The sequence below is a fragment of the Xenopus laevis genome, chromosome 3S (assembly GCF_017654675.1).
Source record: "Xenopus laevis strain J_2021 chromosome 3S, Xenopus_laevis_v10.1, whole genome shotgun sequence".
NCBI classification, from domain to species: domain Eukaryota; kingdom Metazoa; phylum Chordata; class Amphibia; order Anura; family Pipidae; genus Xenopus; species Xenopus laevis.
The window spans coordinates 102422156-102448369 of record NC_054376.1 but is presented as its reverse complement, the minus strand read 5'-3'; the positions used below and the strand labels follow the sequence as shown (position 1 = coordinate 102448369).

The following is a 26214-nucleotide window of genomic DNA, read 5'->3' as shown; positions in this document are numbered from 1 at the left end:
TTGGTTATATAGTGCATTTCTCTCTGAACATCTGAGTAAAATGGGTCTTATTCAGATAAACAGCATAAATTGTTTAAAAAGTTGATTGGATGGGGAAAACATATAAAGAAGTGCAGAAAATGATAGGCTGATCTCAAATGCCTTAAAATGGCAACCAAAACCCGACATGTGGAAGAAAGCGGAAAGCTACCATTCAAATAGATAGAAGAATAGCCAAAATGGCAAAGATTCAGTCAATGATCAGCTCCAGGAAGATCAAAGAAGGTCTAAAGTTACCAGTGATACTGTTACAATTAGAAGACACCTATGTGAAGCCAAGATATCGGCAAGAAGCCCCCGCAAAGTCCCATTGTAGATGTGCTGAAGAGATTACATTTTGGCAAAGAACACATTGACTGGCCTAAAGAGAAATTGTGCAACTTTTTGTGGACTGATGGAAGCAAGATTGTTCTTTTTGGGACTAGAGGCCACAAACAGTTGATGGCTCCCAAACACTGAATTCAAGCCATAGTACACCCTGAAGACAGTGAAACATGGTGGCACAAGCATTATGATATAGGCATGTTGGGCCTATTTATCAGCTTCAATACTTCAAATATTTGAAGAGATCATGTTGCCTTATGCTGAAGAGGAAATTCCTTTAAAATGGGTCTTTCAACAAGACAATGACCCAAAACACACCAGTAAACAAGCAACATCTTGGTTTTGGATCAACAAAATTGATGCTATGGAGTGGCCAGCCCAATTGCAACTGAAATCTTTAATGTTGTCATGACCAATTGGGTGGGGGACCCCCAGTTACTCTGCTTTCTCCTCTGGTTAAGAAAAGTGGAGGAAGAGGTAATAGAGCCTGTAACCACTCCTAAATCAGGCAAAATCCCAATTCTGAAATCCAAGTTTCCGGAGCTTTCTGGATTCTGGGGCAATGGTAAATGGAGTCTGTACTGTAGCTTTGAAGATCCAATGAGTACTTATTGATTGATATAGTACCATTCATGAACCTATAAAGACCCGATGGATGGTAAGTAGAGGCTTTAATAACATCTCCTTTTACTTATCCTTTGTTAATTATTGTGGATATATAAAATATTATAGGCATACATTTTTATACCGTTGTACTGCTTATTCTGGAGCTTCTGGATCTGCAATGAACATTGTTTGTCAACCTTTAAGTCCATCACAAAGGTTAGGTTGTACATGGAATGTTGGAAGCTTTATTTTGGATGCTAAGTGGACTCAGAACAGGGCCCCCCTTTCCTCCTACATTATATTAGATATCAATTATTGGATAAAACAAGTGATGTGAGATATTAGGTATAACCTACAACAAAGAAGTTTATTTGTTTCTTCTAAGCTCTGCACTCAGACTGCTAGTAAAGAGAGTCATACTATTGGCATACTGTCATTGAAGAATGAAGACATATCTCTTCAGTGAGTTGAAGGTAGTTCCTACAGTATTTAGATCTACAGTAGGCTACCTACATCTACACAAATGTTCATGAAGCTGCTGAAAAATTTTGTAGCCTATATGAAAATGAAGCACTGATAACATCAGTACTACCAGGATTCTAGCCATAGAATGTTTCATTGCTCAGCTACCTCAGGAATCTTGACAGAAGATGCTAAAGCCATGGAAGTCTTCCAGATATCCATATGAAATATTCCTCTTGCATCCCTATAATCTCAGTGGAATTGACCTTTATGAATACACAGCCAGTTTTCATTTACTGTTGTACCTTTTTCACTGAATCCCTGCCAGAAGCACAAGCCTCAGGGGGAGCTAGGATCTAAGTACTGAGAATATTGTTCTGTACAGCATCTTCTGGAAACAGTTCATCAGTACTTAACCTCTGCACGCTCTGATTAACCATGCTAAAAGATTGCAGTTCTGCATTTTATAATTACATGTGCCTGCCCATAACACCTGCCCATCCAGAATATAGCAATTTGGTCTCTACGGGAAGCGTAGCAAGCATACTGCACAAACCTTTATAGCATGCTTTCATTATACAGATCTCATCAGGAATAATTAAAACAAGAAGCCCTGCTGTGGCAATCAGCGTTATCAGATTCGATCAGCACTCGCTGCATCTCAGCATAGACTCTCTCCAGCAATCGATACTAATTCCACTCGTAATCCCATATTAACAATTCTGCAAAGAGGCCACTATTTCTTCACTATGAACAATAAAATGAAAGTGTCATGTTCATTCATTGGGATAAGCAAAAAACTCAGCTATAACCCTGTTTACATGGCGAGTAAATGCATAATGAAACAAACTAAATACAAGTGTTTATTTCAGAATGTTATACAGGCTAAACACCATGGGGCAAATTCACTAAAGGACGAAGCGCCTAACGCTAGCGTTAATTCGCTAGCGTAGCACATTTTCGTTAATTCGCCGATTCACTAACGGACGCTGGCGTCAATTCGCTAGTGTGACTTCGCACCCTTACGCCTGGCGAATTTGCGCAACGGACGTAACTACGCAAATCCACTGACGCGCGCATTTTTCTGAACGCTACCTTTTACGTCAGACTTCCTTCGCCACCTCAGACCAGGTGAAGTGCAATAGAGTAGTTAGGGATTGCTTCAAAAAAAGTTAAAAAAAACGCTGGCGTTTTTTCTTTTTTTATGGGTGATAGGCTGAAAAAGATCAAACATTTTTTTGGGGCTCCCCTCCTTCCCCCCTACATTTCCTAACTCATGGCAACTTAACTATACAGTGGGCACATTTGTAGGGCAAAATAAAAATTTTATTTGCTGGTTTGAAGGTTTCCCAGGCTTGTGTAGTGCTGCTACATATACCTCCATTGTAACTTCAATTTTGCGCCATATGCAAATTAATCATTGCTAGCGTAACTTCGCTTTGCTTGGCTAATTAACGCTAGCGCAACTTCGCAACCTTACGCTTCCCCTGAGCGCAACTTCGGATTTTAGTGAATTTGCATAGCGCTGGTGAGAATACGCCTGCCGAAGTTGCGGCGAAGCGGACGCTGGCACAACTACGAATCTTAGTGAATTTGCCCCCATGTGCTTAGTTAACGCTGTTTACACTAATAAGTTCAGAGTGCAAGTAAAAGATTTCTTGAATTTAAGATATTTGTCTAAATGCGTTACAATATGTTCCATACATTCAGCCTTACTTTCATCATTCATCATGGCAGCCCTTAGGGACCTGCCTCCTGAACATCATGAACGAAATTGTCTTTAGGTCTCTAGTTCCCACTCACTTCATGGTGCAGATGGCAGCGCCATTTTCCGAGCTATAAACAGTATCATTGTCATAGCTCTTTGAATGGTACTACCATATGTGCTGAAAAATCAGCGAGTGGAGCGCAGATGCCAGCTGGATTGTCGCCTGCATATAAGAAGGATAAATGCATCATGGGAAATCTTTTATTACTTACAATCAGTCAGGCTCTGATACACATTGTTTTACATTTCTCTTACATCTGCATTTATTTTTTGCTACCCCAAGCAGGAGTTGTCATCTTTGTTAAATCTTCCACATCCCTTCGTCTCTAATTAAAACTTCTGTTACTTGGTTCTTAATTTAATGCCGTATGAATAAACACAATATTATTAGTTAATGATACATCAAGCAGTCTTTCCATAAGCTAATATGTAAAAGTATTAGTAATGTGCATGCTGTAAGTACAATAAAGATGTTTTATAGCTCACTGTTATAGCTTAGTATGCCTAATATTTCTTATAAATATTTTCTACAAGATGCAGACATTATATAATTGTAACGATAAATTACCCTGGTGGTCTAGTGGCTTACCCTCTGGCCGACGGGGACGCCCGCCGTCTCTCCAGCAGGGACGCACGCCACACTTCCGGGTTTTATGCACTGGCGTGATGATGTCACGGCGATTGGCCCAAAATTCAAAAAGGTATTTGAGGGATTTTCATATGTAGTTCCTGGGTGTATATTCTTCGTGAATCCTGCTGTTATATTATATTATATATTTCCTGGGGACATTATTTTGTGCTAATTGTGCAGTTTACTGGTTCCTTTTCTGTTTCTGACTATTCTGATTGTTGCCTGCCCTGACCTGTGCCAGAACTTCAGGCTGCCTGATATATCTGTTTCCATGTGCCAGCTTCCTCCTTTGTTACCCTAACAAAATTATTTATTTTGAAAAAGACCAATAATCTGAGCCAATGCAGTAACCAGTAGCAGCCAATCAGATCATTCCTTTCATTTTATAATATGTATTAGACTGTCAAAATCTAATTGCTGATTGCTTGCTACTCTTGTGAAATTTAGCATCTATCTTTCCTTTAAGTGCACCATGGTTTTCTTTGTTTGTACTTTATGCCTCTCTTATATTGCCTGTCAGGGATTAGGTAGCGGGGACCAGCTTTCTGGGGGTAAAGCAGCCCACCACAACTCATGAGAATGTAGTCTCTTTTCAATAGTTTATTTTCACTTTCAGCACATAAACAAAATAAACAGTTCAAAATAAAATCATTGCTATGTAATGGGCTTCTAACTAACATAGGTCAGTGGTCCTAACTAACCAGGAGTAGGCCTATAGGCTATCTCCCCAAAACAGAGAGAGAACATTCAGAAAACTAAGTCCCAAACCTTGTGGTGATTTCAATCCTCTCAGTGAGCTCACACAGGCAGTTTTCCTGTGTCTTTCCCCAGACTGGAACTCAACCACTTGAACTTCTTTTTATATTATCCACCTGAGGTGCCTAAGGAAAACACTGTCCTGCGGGCAGATTTACTAACCGGTGATAATTCGCACACAGAGGCAACACTTGGCCAGGTGAAAATTTGCCCAGACAGAGCTAATTCACTAAAATGCGGAGTTTCGTCCTGGGTGCCGAACTCTGGCGAATTTTTGCTAGCATTACTTCGGCAATGCAAGCAATTTAAAACGAACCTGCGCTCGCGTTCATTTCTGCCTATCGCAAATTCGCTAGAGGTCTTACGCTCAGGTTAATATACATATAAGATCTATATCTTTTATGTTGCAGCAACTATATTACCAATTCACTGTTAATTACACAAGTCCAGGGAAGCTTAATAAACAAAATAGAGTTGTTATAATGCCCTACACATGAGCCCACTGTATAGTTAATGTTCCATATGTATGGGGGAACCCGGTTGCCCAAAGGATTTTTGCAGGCTATCACTCTGAAAAAAGGAAAATACGCCAGTCTTTTTTTTGGACTTTGATGTATTTTCCGCTCACAGAATATAATGTAGGTGATTGAGGAATATCTAGCTATTTTAATGCAGTTTGTGAAGGCGACTCTGGCGAAAGAGGGAACGTTCAGTAAAACCCGCATTTTAGAGTAGCGTCCATTCACAGAGTAAAAAGTCACTTAGCGATAGAGTGCGAATGACTGCTAGCGACAGTCTCTTTCGCTAGCGAATTGGCGCCTGCGCCCGTTAGTAAATCGGCAATGTCCCTGCGGGTGGCAATGTTGGTGAAAAGTCACTAGCGTTAGCCACTTCACCCTTTAGTAAATCTGCCCCTTGATCTTTCCCAGGTATCCTGATAGTGACCTCACTACATAACCTTAAAGGTCCACTGCAGTATGCATTATATTGTAATTTGATTTAATAATTATCTTCCAGACAACGTCTAAGTGGTCCAAAAAAATTCTTTAAGAATGTTCACATTCTTACACAATCCTGTTTGGAACTGCAGTCAAAAAGTCCAGTTGCTGTTTTGTTTGACATTAGGACAAAGAAAATATCACATAAATGCTAATGGGGAAAATAGGATCTACAATAAAGCATGAAAAAATTGAAGTCACTTTTATTTTTGCAACATTATATGCAGGTTTTCAGAAACAAATCTAAAATTCTCCACACATTTAAAATGTTCCTATTTATAATCATTTTTAATATCTTATACTGTAAATACACACATACGTATATTCTGATCCTGCCTTACTCCATTTTTCAACACATAATTGGTGTACCATTACTCAGTATATCATAGAGAACCAAAATACAGTGGACAGCAGTGATAACCATTGATAAGAAACGCTGTGCCCACAGACAAGCTCTTTAGATCAATATGTGGCAATGTTAGTGTCTAGAAAACCATGTCATACCTAATGTGAGCTAGCAGGGTTTCTCTGTTAGATACAGTACCTACTGCTCTGTTTTTGTTTTTTATATTAAATATGAAAAAAAATTTTAAGAAAAATAAATACTGTAGCAATTGTATAGATGTGTCTAGAAGTAATAAGTTGGTACCACATGTCACATTGCCAATTATAAACAAAGATCAGGGCGACATGATTTATTGCATCTTTATTATTTGAATCTATGTGAGCCATAAGGTCTTTTGTATAGTAATTACATTAGGAATTAAAATAGCGTAAAAACGTTGGCGAAACCATCATAGGGAACACAACAAAATCTTGTAGATTTTATACAGACACACTTGCTAGTGACAGTATACACACCCTTTTCAACATGAGCTGAATGAATTAGTCTTGTGCTGAACATCCATTTTGCCTAATTTTTTAATTATGAAATATCTATGATTTCTGTTACTTCTAACACTAAACAAAAATATGAAGCCATTTTCATTTTAGTACTGAGTGTCGGACTGGGACGGCGGAATACCGGGAAAAAACCTCGCCGGCCCAGGTCCGTACCCATATCTGCCTCTTAATGCTGTGACCCTCTTTAACGGAGGTCGCAGCAAGTGCATGCGCACAACCAAGACGCCGGTCGCATGCATATAATCGCGGCGCCGCCCGCATGCGCTGAGACGCAGCGCACACGCCGGCGCAGAGATACGTCGAACACGCCAGAGCGACAGGGGGGCCCTGGGGCAGTAGCCTCGGTGGGCCCCCCAGTCCCACCCTGTTAGTACTTCCTGCCCTAACAAACTTCAGATAAAATGAATTACCAGTCCATTGAGAAGCCTCTGATAATGATTTGCTCAAAGGTTGGAGCTTAGATAAGGGGGAGGTTTGCTTGTTTGAAAGTAAATAGGGAGCTCTGAACAAATTATTCTGGGGATAAGGTCAGTTAAAATAGCCCAACTTTCAAATTTTGGGCAAAAATGGCAAAAATATTAACATATGGATTTTTTAAATGTAATTTCAACACAAGTCCAATTTATTGTGCTTATTTTAGCAAAGTTGCTTCTGTTTCCAAATTTTCAACACAATTTCCTTAGTTTATGATAGACAAGACTTACAGAACAAAAATCCACTGTGACATGTTGGAAAACCTCAAACTACAGCAAGACATTAGAAGAAAGTAGTGAAAATTGCTAAAATGCATTGAAGTCTATGGACGACAATTTTTCTTGATGTGAGACACTTTTTTTTCACCCGTTGAAGTCTTTGGGTGTCATTTTCAAGGCGAAACTCTGCTAAAAATGTCGCTTATCACTAGAAGGGAATAATGGCAACGTGTTTTAATATGCTATTATTAAAAGCCTTTTCTCTTCATGAAAATAAAATAAAAATGTCATCTTGAGCAGGCGTTCATAAATAATATCCTTGTGTTATGACGTGAAATGACCCACCGGGTATTCATTGAGTTATATCTGTTATGTCTGGTGCCGAAGCAAGAATAGAAACTTGCATTAATTCTGACAACAATGCTGACTATTTTTTCCACTTACAGTCCTATGTCCAAAGTTTTTCTTATTAAGTCTCTCTATTTATTCATTAAATAATGCAGGCTTGGTTCAGTCAGTGGTTGAAAAGCGGATCCAGGCCCGGATTTGTGGAAAGGCCACCTAGGCTCGGGACTAGGGCGGCAGGATTTTAGGGGGCTGCATGCTGCCCAATAGGGATGTAGCGAACTGTTCGCCGGCGAACTAGTTCGCGCGAACTTCGACTGTTCGCGTCCGCCGCAAGTTCGCGAACGTCGCGCGACGTTCGCCAATAGGCGTTCGCGTCAAAATCGGTCGCCCATTCGACCATTCGATCGCTAAAATCGAACGATTTTCGTTCGATTCGAACGAAAATCGTTCGATCGAACGATTAAAATCCTTCGATCGTTCGAATCGAACGATTTTCGGATGATCGAAGTTCGCGAACAGTTCGCGAACAGTTCGCAAATTTTGCCGGTGTTCGCGAACGGCGTTCGCGAACACATCGGCGGCGGTTCGCTACATCCCTACTGCCCAACTACACCCACATTGGTTCAAAAACACTGGGGATGCGCTGGAGATACAATCATTTTATAAATTTCCCATGCGCCAATCCCCATTGCTCCTGTCCCCCTGGAGGGGACAGTGGTGACGAATGGTAGTGGGCCTAGGGGCGCCCACTATGTATATCCGGCCCTGAGTGGATCCCTATTGTTCTGTTGGGTATTCTGCTAGATTTATCAAGGTTTGCTCACATATTGCCAGTGAGCAAACCCCATGGCACTGTTTATAAATACTTGCTGCGTGTCTCTTAAGCAGGGTTCAGAGTTGTGAGAAATGTACCGAAATTTGAGATTTAAGAGGAATAATGTATAAAAGCACAGTGCAAAGGTTTGGTAGGAGAAGTTCAACCAACGGCAAGTTAAGAATTAGAGAAATAAAGAAAGTTAGGTTATTTTAGATGCATCAATAAGGCCCCCACTTCTATACTTTTATGTAGATGTGAGTTATACATTAGGCCTAGTGTTCTCCCTACAACACAGAGATACTAATGCCACAGTGTGTGTAGTAGTAATAGTAGGCTTCCTGTTGATTGAACTACACATGATAAGGCAAGAAGAAACAAGTTGCAGGGGAGTCCATTTCCCGGAGACAACGGAGCCAAAAAATCGGTCATCAGAGGCTCACTGTATAGATAAAAATCCAAGTTTATTTAAACTTTCTAGTAAAATCATTGCATGAGGTCAAACAGATAAAGCGGGCAGGTGAGAGCACGGCTTAACGCGTTTCGTGACTATGTTAGTCACTTCCTCAGAAGCCAGTGCGCCCTCTGCTGAAGATACATTTATATAGCCACATGTATAAAATCATCGATCTAAAGGCTGTTATACATAGTCACACAAAACGTTGCGGAATAATGGTGAATACAATTGTTATAATTAAAGACATTATATCATACCATGGTTGTTGTGTAATAAAACAGCAGTGGTTATACGGCAGTGAACAGTATTGAAAACACTAGGTTGCGAAAAGTGTAGATATAATAGAATATAGATACGAATATTGGTATAAATACTATGTAAATATATAATTGCTGTCAAAAATACATATACGTATAAGAACCAGGCAAGCAGAGGAAAATATATCCTCTACATCAATGAAAAAAGAGAAAGAAAAATATATCAAAAAGGTATTTAAGTGAAATTAATAACATTGTTAACAAGGAAAAACTTAAACAATATATGTACAGTAACTGTCACAATCACTATCAATAAATTACTATATAAGACAATTAATCAAAACGATCACTATAGACATAAATATGATGTAAAAATGATCAATGAGCAACAGCATTCATATAATCAGCCTGAAAAGAGTAAATTCATAAATAAATTCATTGATAGAATAATAAATCCAAACAAAATACACTGAAATTAATCAACAAAACAATGTATTTCCCACTCTCTGTTCAACCCACCCGGGGTAACTGTGCCCAACATATAAATCCAAAATGCTTCCCTCTTCAAAAGGGATTTTTCAAGATCACCTTTCCTTACTACACATGATAAAAATTATATAATAAATTAATACTTTGCTCTCTCTCTGCTTTTAACACCAGGGCACCAACTTCCTTTTGGGATGCAAAGATGTCCACCAAGCACATTCAAGTGTATTCTTTCTGAGTGTGCCTGGCTGCTATATTTTTCACTTGCCTGCAGAACATTTGAATGGGTTAAACAACATTTGCTAAAAGAAAAAAAGTGCTCATGTGTCCATGATAAAAACCTAATATATATCTTCACAAATCACTATTTCTCTCAGTGCATTAATGCTATTCAGATTGTAAAACAATACATACAGCTCTTGAGGCATGAATTATTTATCTGGCTTTATGTGCGGTCAGCAGTTTAGCTTGTATCAGAACTTCTCAGAGCAGAAGGAAATTTCAGAACAGAATATGTAAAGTCAACAGTTCATGATTTCACACAAGGCTTATTTCAAGGAGATAGTTAACAAACCATAACCCAATTTCCACCCTAGGTGCAAAACAGTAATAGACTCTGACTTCAACTCACTACCCATTTCCAACTTTATCAACCCTAAGTTGACACAGACACCAACATCATCTGGAAAAGATGGTCACACTTTAAACCCTCATGGTTCCTGGCACCATACACTCTATTCAAGCACAAAAAATGAGGGTGCAACAACATGCCAACATATAGAAAAATCAGCTGAGCATTTTTATGCAGAAGGTAAAGCATATCATTTACACACTGATGAGAGCTCTGTAATTATAGTGAAGAAAAGTAACTAGAGAAGATTACCATGTTTCATGAGTAAATTGCTTGTTTTTTAAACTAACTTATTTGAATTCACTCAAGGTTTTGGGGCAAAGAATCTCGTTAGTTGAGGTATTTTTCCCCTGAGCGTAAGTAAGAAAAAGTCCAGCAGCTTTTATGTGCTCGAGTAGTCCTAAATCGGCCCCTTAGCCCTAACTACTATTTGCAACGTAACTCCTTTGGGTTCATGTATAATACAGAATCATAGGATAGAGGCTAGAGGAAGATATTTACATGCATTACTTATACCATGCTGCCTCTTGAAATACAGATCAGAGAAAACTTGGTTTTGGCATAATACAGTTAACATGGCACACACAAAGCACCCTTGAACCATTGAATGTATGTGTATACATTAATGGCTTGGAGCTTAGTGAAAGGAACTCAACTAAGAGATTGCTGGGCTCCTTAGCAAATATGAAAAACGAAATACTTGATTGACTCAGTCTGCTGGAAAACACATCATATATATTTAATTCTAATATTTATTTTTGCATTAATACAGCATACATATTCACAAACAAGAAGCTTTAGTCTATTTAATGAAAACCTTGGGAATTCTAGATCAATACCCAACCCACCACCCAATGTTGTTTTATATTTCTAACATGTTAATTTTCCTAATTGAATTACCTTATAGTTCTGTAATTAACATCTCCTTCGTTCGCCTTTGAAGTGTGTTGATATGTTGAAGTTTGCTGTAAATTATCAGAGTTCCGTTTGCAGCACCAAGACTACTAATTATTCCAAAATAAATAGGTAATTGCACCACACAGTGCAACAGATACAGTCTCTGCCACAAAGCTCAGCACTTTTTTGCAGAATATTATAGGTTCTCAAGTTATAAAGAGGAAACATTTATTCCCCATCAGTAAGCACACGTGATATTTTAAAAAGAAAATCTTCTCAGCAGTGACGTAACTAGATGTTATTGGGCCCCACAGCACATTTATTTTCAGGCCACCAACATATCTACAGGTTGTCCTGTTTTACTAATATATATTGAAATTGCTCATTAATTAGGGGGTCATGGGCCCCCCTATACCTCCTGGGCCCCCCTGCAACTGCAGGGTGAGCTTCCTCTGTAGTTACACCTCTGCTTCTCAGAGTGAACTGCAGAGATCAAATCACCACCATTTCCACCACGTGAGTATCAAGTAGAAACTCTGATTTTCACATTCAATATCCTTGCAAAATACTAATGCAGTTCGAAAAACAGTAGGGAAGCTGTTTTTCAGATAAACGGCAGTTTGAAGACAGACAATGTATAAACTTAAATTATAGCGGTGTTAGGATTTGGCTGGTGCTATATAAGATTAAAGCTGGAATAACCTTTTTTTTTTTTTAGAATTAAATGTCCCGCTGGTAGTTTGCACTCATGGTGAATGGCTGAATAACCTACTCCAAAGAGACTTGAGAGGTACAGTACCTCACCTATCTGAGACAGAATCTCAACTAGGAATAAGCACATTTTTTCATTAGAGGTGAAAGTCTGCATTTTGCCAAAAGCACGTATTTTCACAAAACCCCCGCAAAAAAAATTTCTGCAGAAATTTTAGCCACAAAAAAACCACAGAGACAAAACACCCATAGCCTGCAATTTATTCTGCACTTGAAAAAAATTGCCAAGGGGAAAAAAAGTCACCTATCAAAAAGTTTCTGAAAAAAACGCCCATAGAATCCAATGACTTTGCATGGGAAAAGTCGACACAAGAAAACACGAACTGACCTCAGTGCATTTTGCAAATTTCTGTTGTTTCGCAACTTTTATTTTTGTATGAAGTAAAAGGGGACAGATTCACTTATATTTCATGATATATACCTTCTATATATCTATATACTATATACTATATACTGACATGCTTAAGTTTGTTCTACAACATATTTTGCCTTGTCTATTTTTATCTGTAAAATGATATTTTTGCTTAAAAAAACTCAAATGTCAGGAAGGTTAGTAACATGTCCAAACCTCTCCCATTGACTTATACATGAACTCGGCAGGTTTTAGGTGGCGAATAGACAAATTCTAATTTTTACAGGGCGTAAGGGCTTAGGTAGCTAGGATCAGCTTTCTGGGGGTAAAGCAGCCCATGCCACAATCACAACTCATAAGAGGGTAGTCTCTTTCTGGCTGTTTATTTTCACTTGCAGCAAAACAACATAAACAGTTCAAAATAAACTCCTTGCCACTTAATGGGCTTCTAATTAATACAGGTCATTTCTCTTAACTAACCAGGAGTAGGCCTACCGCCTGTCTCCCCAAAACATATGAAAAGGAAGTACAACAAAAGTTCCAACCTTGTAGTGATTCAAAATCTCTCTCTGCTCAAATCAGAGCCTTACACTCTGGCTTGAGATACCTTTTTAATTAACCACCTGAGATGCCTCACCCAGGCTAGACTAGTATTCCCCGAACCACTCTTTTAGGAACCTGGGGCATAAATAAGTTCTGTCCTGGACTTTCCCAGGTATCCTAATAGTAACCTCACCACAAGGGCCAGAGTTTTATAAATCTCGAAATTTGAATCAAGTTCGGATAATTTCCAATTCGAATTTAAGAGTTTTGACCATAAAAAAATTGAAAATTTGACTTTTCAATTTGACTAAATCTGTCCCGTGTTGTCATATAAAAAGGGAGAACTGGCCCAATAATGGCCACATACTGGCCAACTTTTGGGTTATCTAAAAACAAGTGTAGGAAGATTCTCTGTCTCTGATCATAATAATAATAAGAAAATCCCCATAACATATTATATATAAGGTAGTTCTTGCTCAAGGGAGAAACCATTAAGGATATATCTATATATCATAGCCCATAAATAAAATGTAAGACTAATGTGTCATTAGAGCTCCACATCAACATTCCTCTAATATTATCGTCACCATGGTAAGACCCCTGACTAGGTGGTTACTATGAGACAAAGTGGCATGCTATTATTAATCTACCTCAGAAAAATACTCCCACTTGCAAGAACATTTAATAAGAAGGTCATTCTAAAATAACTCACACTTTTTTTCTCCAATAAAACCTTGATGAGAAATATTCAACAATCTGTGGAAGAAGGTATTTGAATAAATGCCCATGCTTCCTAAGATGTCAGAATGATTCAGGCAGCAACATTTTTTTTTATCCGGAAACCCCATATGACCTGAGCATTCTGGATAAAGTTCCCATGATGCCATAGTAAAATGTGTGAAGGGGCATTTGCAAGCATATTGCTAGGAAATTCAAACAGAGAAAATCCCACTGCAAGACCCATGTGTTATTTAGTGAAAGTTGTTTTCTTTTAAAATATCTCAAAGCGGTGCTGCTCACTTTCTTTGATGCTGCGTTCCATATACAGTATAACAGCAAACAGTATGCCTCACATAAGCACAATCAGGATGCTAGGGCTACTTCACTTTCTGTAATTTTTGCTGCCTCCATCTGTCTCTATAATTTAACATTTTCTTCTTATTCTCTTATGTCACAAAAGGTGAATTTTACAATATGGTTTACTTACGCATACTTTTACCCCACTCTTGATTGGCTGGTTAACCAATGGGAAGCCATATTGCCACACACCAGAAACATACAACATAATAACAAAGTCAAAAAATCCTTCCTTTTGTTCTTAATTTTGCTCTTTCTTTTACTATAAAATGCTTTTGTAGTATTTACTATTCAATGACATTTGTTAATCTTGGATGGATTGTTTACACATCTTAATTTATTTAATTTTACTTTAGGTTTATAGAAACAAGACCAAAAAAGAAATATTTCATGTGAGGACATTGACTGCAGGGTCCTCACATTAACCCTGTACCTGCTTCTCTAAATGATATATTGATGATAAATTATATATATTACTAGGAAACAGCTAAAAATCAGTTAAGTGCCACTTGCAGAAGATATACTTTTTGTGCTTAAACTTATGGCAAGATGCCAGATGATGTCAGTACAGAGGCATTGCAGTGTATTTTTAGTAGACTTTTGCAGATTTAATTACAACACATTGATAAATTAATGTTCACTCTGCAATGAGTAAGGCAGGAAGGAAATAATTTCAAGGAGTTTAGTGAGTTTTTATACTGCCAGTCTATTACTTATTCCATGAAGACAAAGCCGTTATGATCTGTACTGCAATCACAAGTCTTTTGTGATATATAGATTGCGATCATTGTATCAATTAGATTATGCTCCTCTAGCCCTGAATACATCAAGATTAATGAAGGGGAAGTGGTATTTTATTTTGGCATATTCTTTTGGCACATTTTACAGTTAATACTGCACATCTAATAATTTAAATAAAGGACTTGAACTTTGTTACCTATCATATCACCTCCTTGGAGCACTCTGATATCTCAGCAATCATCTGTTCAGCGGTGTGAAGGTCATTAGACATACTGTATAAATGGCAGCAAGGTGACATTGCAGTACTGGGGTCCTAGGTTCAATTCAATCCAGGGCCCTGTCTACAAACAGTTTTTACATTCTTCCATTGTTTGAGTGGGTTTCCTCCAGAAACTCCAGTTTCTTCCTACAATCCAAATCATATTGGAAAGAAGCAGAGACATTTTCTCATGATAAAACTGACCATTGTGTATGTGATAGGAAACTTAGATTGTAAGCTCCCACTAGGGCAAGGAAATTAATGATGGTGGTTCTATATAAAGGATAAATAATTATAACTGGAGAATAAACGCATTGTTCGATCATTGTATGCTTATTAGAAAGTGACAAACTAATTCCCCAGTGAGTGAAAATGAAATGTACAATTGTACAAACGTGTCATTTCAAACTCTGTTCACCTTTTAATGTGTTTATTTTTTGTTATTGCTTTATCCTTTGCTATCTTCTAAATGCAATTCTAAAAGTTTTATTGTACCTTAGAACTGTAAAGATATTTTGATGTTTTCCTCTCTGTGATGTGTCAATGGTCATTAATTGAGGGCTTTATGAAAAAATTTTTTTTTTTTTTGTCAGAAAAAGAACACAAATACTGTAATTTATACAAATGTATGATACGTGTTCAGACTTACAGATATGAAAACGTTTTATTATAGTTATTATAATTTGCTTTAAAATAACTAAAATGGACAAGGAGTGGCAAACTTTGCAAGACTCTGGATAATAATATGAGGGTAGTTTAGGCACTATTCTTATGACAATGCCTGATGCAGGTTACCAGGGCGACAAAAAGCCATTCCTGGAAAAGATAAGAGCCGAAATTTTGATTTTAAACCATAATTTTGCTTCTTCTAGTGCAAAGAGAGCAGTTCTATTCTCTGCACTGGCAATGCCCTAGCAATAGCATATAAATGAGCTTGAGAAAGTGCAGAGATATGCAACTAAACTAGATAAAAGGACTGAAGATTTAAATTTTGAGGATAGACTGCCATCGTTGGGTTTGTTTTCTCTGGAAAGAAGATGCTTGCTAGGGGATATGACAACTCTTTACAAGTACATGTAAAAAGTGACTTGGCCGTGTTCTCAGCGTCACCATTATAGATTGAACCATTCTTAGTGCTGTTATTTTATTAACGGGGGAAGTGCTGGTGTGTCTATAGTTTCAGTCCCACCTGAGGTACCTAAATGCATGTACCATACATATTTATTCAGTGTAATGCTTTAAAACAAACTCAAGAAGGCTTGATTGTCTTCTTGTTGGAGAATAGACAGATGCATCCACTGTGACCCAATTCTAAAGGAGACAAGGGGTACTGGGGATAAATTATAACTAGCCCTTTTAATTACCCCCCCCAAGGGCTGGAACTAGGGGTAGGCAGAGTTTGCACGTGCCTAAGGTGCAAAGCTGGGGGGTGCCAGGCACATAACTGCTCTGTCGCCTACCCCATGTCTGGTCCCGTCTTTCCCCGATTGCCGCTGGTATCTTATGCGTAAATGCGCGCAAATTTTGCGCGTGCATGCTCGAGTGCATGTGGAATCGAGCATATACTCAGCCTGCGCCATGGGTTGGTCCGGCTCTGCCCCCATGAGACTCAAAGCACTATGACCTTAAAAACCATGGCCATTACCATTTGAAAGCAATTTTATAGTAGCCACATTTTTTAAGACTATATGTGATATACACTTAGGGGGTTATTTTCTAAACTCCGAATCAGAAAATCCGGCATCTCAGACCTGTCGAGGTTGCATATAAGTCAATGGGAGAAGTCCCAATGATTTTTTGATGCGCACTGGGTTTTGTGCAATACTCTGAAGTTTTCTGAGTTTTCGGGCAAAAAACATAAGAAGTCAAAGTCTTTGACTTCTTGCAGATTTGATCGGAGTTTGCAGCAGAAAATGTTGAGCTAAAATTGGATTTTGATAAATAACCCCCTTATTGTCAATTTCACCCTACACAGTTCTGAAAAATGGGGTACAGATTTCTTTTGTTTCGCAGATGCTTTGATATTGAATATCACAATGTGCTATGCAAATGAATATCAGTTGGATATTAATGCAATTAACATAGTAAGATGTTCAACAGTTATCAAAAAGAAATATTAGAAGTAACACCAACAGCCCAGCTCTGCAGGAAGGAATCTCAGCATGTTTGAAGGCTATTTATTTTCCAGTCAGACATCTTTCAACATTTTCTTAGGATTAGTTATTTTACAGCCAGAATAGAAGTGTAAAAACTTTACTGAGAGACTTGCAAAGTAAGTTTTTACATTATGTACATGCCCTGTAGGAAAAAAAATAACAGAATAAGCTATTGGCTGTGTTTATGTAGTCGCTTGGGACTCTATTTTATTTATGTACAGGCTAGTTTGAAGCAAGAAATGCATTCAGAAGCCATACAAAGTGACTAATACAAGCTCAAATATACTCATTCTATAGTTACCCAAATGAATGGAGCAGATGGGAAAGCCATCAATCTGTTTTAACACAATTATATATTAGTATAGTATAAGTAAGTACCATATATACTCGAGTATAAGCCGACCCGAGTATTGACTCTAGTATAAGCCTAGACACAACTACAGCCCTGTCTCCCAGCAGCGCACATTCCGCCAAAGCGACCCCCCCAGCTATCAACCGGAATTCTTTGCAAAGTTGATGGTGACAGAGAATTGCCAAACAGATTACTGTGTGCATTGTCCCACTGTCCCACTACCATGTGCAGAGGGTGCTGTGTGATATTGCCATCACTGTTAATCTTTCGTATAACCAACAGAGGGTGCTGTGTGATATTGCCATCACTGTTAATCCTTCATATAACCAACAGAGGGTGATGTGTGAGATTGCAGTCACTGTTATTCTTTCATATAACCAACAGAGGGCGCTGTGTGATATTGCAGTCACTGTTATTCTTTCATATAACCAACAGATGGCGCTGTGTGATATTGCAGTCACTGTTATTCTTTCATATAACCAACAGAGGGCGCACTGTTATTCTTTCATATAACCAACAGAGGGTGCTGTGTGATATTGCAGTCACTGTTATTCTTTCATATAACCAACAGATGGCGCTGTGTGATATTGCAGTCACTGTTATTCTTTCATATAACCAACAGAGGGCGCACTGTTATTCTTTCATATAAACAACAGAGGGTGCTGTGTGATATTGCAGTCACTGTTATTCTTTCATATAACCAACAGATGGCGCTGTGTGATATTGCAGTCACTGTTATTCTTTCATATAACCAACAGAGGGCACACTGTTATTCTTTCATATAACCAACAGAGGGCACTTTGTGATATTGCAGTCTCTCCCCAAGTGAACTGTTGGTATAGGAATGATTAAAAGTGACTGCAATCTCAGCTACTGCCCGCTGACCCGAGTATAAGCCGAGGTAGACTTTTTCAGCACATTTTGGATGCTGAAAAACTCGGCTTATACTCGAGTATATACGGTATGTATCATCAGCTTTACCCACTTTTTGTACCAAATGTTAGGCACCCCAGTGTTTATAATTGCTTATCAGTGTTCCTTTTAGCAGGAAACTGCACCTGTCTAAGGTACTGAGCAATCACCACAGAGCAATCACTCCTTCTCATCTTCCGTCTTGTCTGAAAAGTGGGCATGGGGTAATATAAAACCAACTGCTCTGGTTTCTGTGCCCTCATGTGGAGATGGCAGAGGATTTCTGATGGCAGCATTGTCTGTAAAGAGTCTGCCTTTCCAGAAAACATTGCTTTCAGCCAAGAACAATAAGAAAAATATCTCAAACTAGGTCGATTTTTATATTAAAAAAGTTTAAAAAGTGGAGATACAATTCCCCCTACTATATTCCAGCCATATTCATCCAGTGGAAAACAGAGGTCAGCATAACGCAGCATAATTGTTTCCAAGACTGGCACAGTCTATGATACTAATTCAGTCTCACTGCAGAAATAATAAAATGTGTTTATTTTCATAATCCACATCATGTATCGGAGTTCTGCTTAAGAATAAAATCACTATTTTTTCTCTCATGTCTTTATATGGTCATGTTACTTCTAAAATCTTTGTTTTACAACAGGGGGGCATTACTCCTTATATAAAAGATGTTTATTGATGTCACCAATAACAATCCGTGGTTAATGATGTCTCTTGTGTCACTCATTTAAAGTTGTTGATAAAAAAATAATATATCTTGTATTTTACAATATAAGTAAAGTAGGGTTATCCTTCAGAAAATGCACCTAAGAAATATGTTGTACAATGGTTTTCTGACTTTGGATTTGTAATTAATTTTCTGTGCAATAGATTAAATCGTTGGCAGCGTTACAAGGCCCCATTGGGTGATATAACACAATTCTTGTTTATAGCTCTGCTTTTCCCTAGTCTATTTTAATAAACAATATTTTCATATGTAGGTGGCAGAGACAATAACAAAGGTATCACCACAGGATAGTTTTGAGCGAGGCTAGCTATTGTTTTACAGACGACCAGATCAAACTAAGAAACTCTCTCTGGGGGTTAGAAAAATACTGGCCTGACATAAAGCTTCATTTTCTAAATTGAAGCTTCCGTTAGCCCTAATTTTATTTTGCAAGTGAAAGTGATTTTATGATTTTACAGAAAGCATGAAATAGAAGAAGAAAAAAAAAACATACATTAGAATATCCTTTAGTGCTGATGAGGTCAACAAAATATTGATGTTGGTCTCTCCATGCTTAGATACTGGCTTTGGTGTGTTAACCTACTGAGAGATGTAGCAGTTAGAGATAAGACATTTAAACAATTGCTTAGTTTCCCTTGCCCTAGTTGCCATGGAAAAAATGAATCTATTCTCAGTCTAGTCAGTTACTATAATTTTCTAGGGCTCTATTGTGCACACTTCATATATAGTTACTGGGCTCAGACAGTACAATACATACTTGGGCTTACTGCCAGGTCACAATAGCAAAAACAAACACATTCAATTATGAGGAATCATTAAGAAGCACAGATGCTCAGAAAGGAATTGCAATCATACATTCTGATACATTCTCAGAGGTTAGCCTGAGTCAATCTGCTGCTCCTCACCATAATCCTTTAACCTCCTGAACTAAAATAACAAGGATCCACAAGTTAGAACATGTTGATCAAAACATTTTGGGTGTCACAGACTTAAAAAAACAAAATCATAAATGGATATCTTCTATAAAAGAAAAAAATATTGGTTTGGTGGCTAGCCCTATGTTTGAACCCCATTCTGTTAAATTGATCAACGTCTAGTTAGGAATCATGAAAACTACAACTGGTTTTATTGCTTGGCTAGTTAGACAAGGATAGTAAAATGACTTGTTGTTAGTCTACTGTATATACAAGCTGTAGAGCAGGGGTCCCCAACATTTTTACCCGTGAGCCATATGCAAATGTAAAAAAAGTTTGGGGAGCAACACAAGCACAAAGAAAGTCCCTGTATCGACTGATTAATTATCTAGCCTAACAGAGTGGCATGGCAAGCCAGATGGGACAACTGTTTCGAAAAACCAATTTGCACAAATAAGAATAAAAAAATCTCATTATGCAATGTAATATTCTTCCCTAAACTATTAATGCATTGCAAATTTTAATTGTGCATTGCCCACTTTTAAAAAGCTCTTGAAGGTGTCTGCTGGAGCAAACATAACTTTTCAGTGAGAACTTTTATTATATTCGCTGCGCACTGGTGCAAACTATAACATTTATAAACCTTCTTCCACTGTCGGAAGATGTCGCTAAGCAGTTTCCAAAAGCTTCGCAAAAGCTATATAAAATTCGCACAAAGAAAAATTTGTTTGCGCAAAGGCATAACATTGCATTTTTCCATTACCGACTTTTATTACATTCCCCCGTTTGTGCTTAATTGTTTCACCTGTTGCCAATCTGGCCACAGGTGATTTGTGTAAGCCATTTGACTTGCTATAAAACCCCCTACACTGCACTGACTCATTGCCCAGTATAGAGATTTGGGAGGGGGGATTTTCCATCCACGTTAGGCATTCCCAAGAAAAACTGAGAATTTTCTAGAGATGTCATGTGTATTCCCCAGTTCATAAAATCCGTAAAGATCCCAAGGTTCAGCCTCAGGAGTGATCTTTCTTGTTATAATGAGAGTCAGGTTTAGGATAGTTAACATAGGAATAAAAAAAATCCACTGAGTCCCCCAGAAACTCCATCCTCTTCCTCTTTGCTGATGTTATATTAAGAGTCAGGCTTATGTAGTTAGCAGAGCAGCCAGAAACTCCCCTGGGTAGAAGTGTTAATACCCTAGATGTCATCTATACAACTCAATGGCAATATAGTTTATCAACGAATGATCTACCAAGCGGTACCCAAAGTTACCACTGGAAAAAATACCAATCATTTTGTAATTGACAACTTTTTTTCTGCGCTTTCGTCTTACATGAGATAGGGTATTAGTAAGTAAGGATTTGGATCCCATTTGAGCCCATTGAAAATAATTGTGTTTGGCTTCTCAGATAACAAATTGACACATTAGCAAGGGAGGCAAATGTGTTAACACTTTTCTGATAGACAAGAAACTGTTGTTAAATAGGGAAAAAATGGTTGAGCTGCTGGGAAACCGTAAGGATATCCCAAATGGATTTTTAATATAGCTGCACATTAGTCATACCAAAATCCGTACCTTGTCCTAATGCTTATAAATTAACATATTGGTATAAATTGTCTTAAAGGAGAAGGAAAGCTATGGAGGCATTTTATTGCCAATAGATTAGCTGCAATAGTACAAGCTAGAATGCTATATTTATTCTGTAGAATGTTTTACCATACCCGAGTAAAAAGCTCTAGAAGCTCTCTGTTTAGGATAGGAGCTGCAGTATTACCCTGTCCGAGTCTCTCCCTGCTCACTTGTAGCTCTGGGCTCAGATTACAGCAGAGAAGGAAGGGGTGGAGGGGGAGGAGCAAACTGAGCATGCTCACGCCCGGGGCAAGGAGGTATAAACTGAAGCAGGAAGTATGATATAGAAGCCCATGTGTAAACAATAGAAGGAAAGTAAGAGAAGACTCAGAGCACCACTACTTTAAAGGTTTACTGGGATATTTAGGTGGACCTTTCTGATAAGGCTTTCTTAGTTTTAACCTTTCCTTCTCGTTTAACCTATGGTAGGTTAAACCTATTCATATTTAAAGCATTATTTCTGTCTTGAGAGTTATTACATTTTAAAACCATGAAATGAAGAATGCAGCATGTGCCAAGTCTCTGCTGGATGTAAATCAAATCACACAAGCCGAATTACTGAGGTGGGAAGTTCATAGAGGACACCAACAACAAATGCATCCTCATCATCAGTGGAATGCTGCCAATTGCTGGCACAGCTTTTTAATATAATCTTCTCAATGAGTTATTATTATTACTTAAGTAGGGACAATATTAGAGTTTATATCAGTCTTCCACTACTATACAGAATGTCTCTTCAAAATTATTATTATATTGAATAACACATTTATAATACTGTATGTTGAGGAAGAGCATCATTTGAGTGTGTTACCAAATGCAGTTTTTAACTTATATAGTTAGCTTTGATTAAAAACTAGTAACATCCGTTACATCAGTCCAGTGTTGGCAGCCACTGTAAAGCACCATGTTAATGTATTTCATTTAGCCCAGTATAAAGCATGTTGACCAGTTTGTGTAGGCAAAGCCTTGAAATGGGCAGAGACAAATACTTGCCTCATTCCCCCCAAACTGGCCTAAAAATAATTAACACTTACTACTGTTTTACAGATGGAATCTTTGTCGGACACAGCTTCATTACATATACATAAGCATTAACATTACATAACATAGATGTATAAATAACAGTTCCATATTACACTAAAATATCAACATTTGAATAACAGTAACATAGTAACTTATCCTCTGCAAGATCCCTGGCAATGGACCAAATTAGGTTCAGGACAATGGTACCATCCACAAGCCACTTGTGCCTTCCATTATGGTGGATACCCTGGATTACATGGTTCAACCAATGTAACATACTCTCCCAGAGACCAACGCTCTTAAGGTGGGCATACACGGGCCGATAAAAGCTGCCGACAGACCGTGTCGGCAGCTTGTTGGCCCATGTATGGGGCCCCCCCAACGGGCTTCACCGATTGAGATCTGGCCAAAAGTCGGCCAGATCTCAATCGGATGGGACGAAAAATCCCGTCGGATCGCGGCCGCATCTATTCATTGATCCTGAAGGTGGGCATATCGGGGAGAGATCCGCTCATTTGGCGACATCGCCAAACAAGCGGATCTCTCAGTGTATGGCCACCTTAAGAGAGGAAAACCACCAACCAAGTCTCCCTGACCAACTTGGGACTTGGTAAAATTCACCCTGTCAACCAACTCTCCCCATTGCCAGGGACCTGCCACCCGGCTGTGACAACAGGCTATCATCCTCGCAGTTCAGCTTAATCATATCCCCGAATACTCATCATATCATGTCAACTTGACCTGTATCCCACTAACCCCGGCCACAATTGTGACAATTAACACAAAGGGTTAAACCAAGGGAGGGTGAGTGGGACTCTTTTTTTTCCTCTCCAAAATGGTTCTTTTTTATCATTCTTAACTGTGCTTAACGTTTTAACAGTTAAACTTGGTTGGTAAGGGCTTCTTAGAGTGTATGCATTTTCTACTAGACATTAGAGAAATCTTATAAAAAATGATGCAAAATAACGTGTACTGTATAGGGCAGGAGTGCCCATACTTTATCAATGTGAGGTCTACTTTTAGTCATGTTGCCCCATCATGATCTACATCCTATAATATAAATATTATATTGATCTATGAGGGAATGTATTTTGCTATATTAACAAACAACTATTTGTTATGTAACCTTAACATAATAAATATCTCAATGAAGAGAATGAATGAGGGTGGTATAGTCAAGCTGTTTGTTGATATTGTCTTGAGATCTACTGATCAATTCACCAGCTAAAGGTCTACTGGTAGATCCCGATCTACCTTTTGGGCACCCCTGGTATAGGGCATACCATACAACTAGTATGCCATTGATTAGATACTAGATGGAGTGTACATTGCTGTGAGAGCCTTGCACGTAATGCCTCCATGAAGGCACAACTGGTGTAGAGCTTAATGTTCTTAGGATACTACGTGTGACTGCAAATATATATTTGTAGACTGAGTTAAGCCAGGCCAAACAGTTGTAGTGTTCTGATATATACATTTACTAATCCTATCCTCTTCCAACTTTCTTTTACAGGTACACGGTGCTATATAATGGACACCAACAGGAGCATGACACACTACCCATCCATATTGACCCAGAGTCACAGGAATCCTGCTTCTAGTCAACAGCTGGAATTAAAATGCTACTACTCCTGAACACCATAACGAATACCCATCTGGGAAATTGCTAGAAGATATCTGTCACATCAGATCTGAAAATATTTTCCATCATCTGCATGAAAACATTTGGAGTGTACCACGTGTGATTCCTGGCTGTATCTCCAGCTTCTTCTCCCAGAAAAGTCTAATGATTCAGACAAGTTTAGTTACCATGCCTGAATTTCATAATGCACACACTGGCAAACTTTAGTTTTCAAAATAAATGCTGTTGGTATTTAAAGAACACAAGACGAGGTGGCATTGTAAAGTTACACAAATGAATGCAGGAAGAACAACCAAAGACAAGTTCAAATGTAAAACATTTTCTCTGCAGCAGTTTAGGATGCTTACTTTAGGAATACAATGTTCTACAGTAGCACCTTCCCAGTGCCTAAAACTGAAGGGAGATCAGGAAACTGGATTGGTAGCTGGTCGTTCAGAGACCTGCATGAACTGAATGCACCTGTGGGTCCATAACGGATTGTACATTTTCCATGTATTATAGAATATATCTGCATGTATTTAAGATTGACTGTGTCTTTTTTTAAAGCTTGCTATTGACTGATTGAAGAGCATTTCTCCATCTGTCAACATTTTAATAATTGCATTTTTGGTGGTATATTTATATGCAGGTTCTTCCAGTAGAGTTGGTGTTATTTTGTATCATCAAGGAACTACATCCTTCTGAAATGTATTTAGGTCAATCCAACTTCCACAAATGTTGCTGCTAGTGCTACTGTAAAATGAGAGGATGGTTCCCTGTAAACTTGATCATCCCAGTAAGAAAGAGATGGTTTTCCTTAGTCTTCATCGCTGTGATCTGCCAGCTAGTCTAAGTTGAAATACAAGATTATAAATTGAATAAAAGTTTTGTCATTGTTAAACTGTCATGTATAAGAAGTTGCATATTATTTATGAGAATATGGGCTTCTGAATTTGTTTTAAGGCAAGATATGGCACACGGGTGATTTTGGACCTTTGACTGGAACAATTTTGAAATAGCTCCATCACCCCTACTAATGTGGAAGTCACAAGAAAGGCTGACCCCTTATCAGGTGCTGGCGCAGATAAGCTTTCCAAGAGGATTCCATTCCCTATGTTTCTTTAGTCTTTTAGGGCCAGAGCACACGCTGCTATTAAGGGAACTGCATTCCCGCCGGCTAGAATGTAAATCACCGACGGGATAGCAGTCATATCAATTCGGCTTTCTGAAGACACCCGAAATTTCCTTGTGAGGCAACTTCGGTTGATTTCGGAAAACGAAGCGCTCCGAGTGCCATCCCACCGGTGATTTACATTCTAGCCGGCAGGAAGGCAGTTTGGGGAGATTAGTCACCCAAAGAAGAAGCGATTTGTCGATGGGTGACTTCTCCCCCGAAATAGCAGCGTGTGCACTTACACTTAGGATGAAGACACATGGAGCTACTAGTAGCAGCTACTCATCACGGGCTACAAAATAGACAATGCTGATAATTTACTCATAACTGTCTCCACCTATGTTTTAGCAGAGGCAATTCTCAGTATTATCTATGGCAGCATGTTTTATGCAGTTTTGTAGACGTGACAAGTAACTGCTAGCTAGTGATGAGCAAAATTATTTGCTGAGTTTCACCCTGAAAATGACGCCCATAGACTACTATGGGTGAAAAAGAATGTTAAGCATCAAAATAATTTTGATGGCCATAGATTTCGATGAATTTCAGCAAATTTTCGCCATTTCATAAGTTTTTGGTGAAGCAAAATGGGTCAGATTCGCCCATCACTAGCTGCTACTAGTACTGTAGCTCCATGTGTTTGCACCCTTAGAAAAAACATTTTATGGCAAGTGTATGACTACTTCCCCTTCTTTAACTAGAAATAGACATTCATGCAAGCAGAAAAAAAGCTAAACAATAACTCTTTATCATCACTTCACATTATTCATTATTACAAATTATTTTGGCAAAAAAGTGTTTATTTTCATGATAGATGGAGTCACATGGCCACATCAAATATGGAAACCTGAACACCTCAGTACCTCTAGTCAGTATGT

The 26214-nt window shown here is 38.4% G+C and overlaps 1 protein-coding gene across 2 annotated transcripts in view; it reads left to right on the top strand.

Annotated features, from left to right (window-relative positions):
* Window positions 1-25461, top strand: part of LOC108712397 (5-hydroxytryptamine receptor 4) — a 230427-nt gene extending 204966 nt beyond the window's left edge. Inside the window, exon 7 of one of the 2 annotated variants that reach the window (XM_041588703.1) lies at window positions 24058-25461. In XM_041588703.1, coding sequence (XP_041444637.1) covers window positions 24058-24145 — 88 coding nt within the window. In that variant the 3' untranslated portion in view covers window positions 24146-25461. The remainder of the gene's footprint in view (window positions 1-24057) is intronic. The other variant, XM_041588704.1, reaches the window with a different exon arrangement.
* Window positions 25462-26214: the final 753 nt, after the last annotated feature.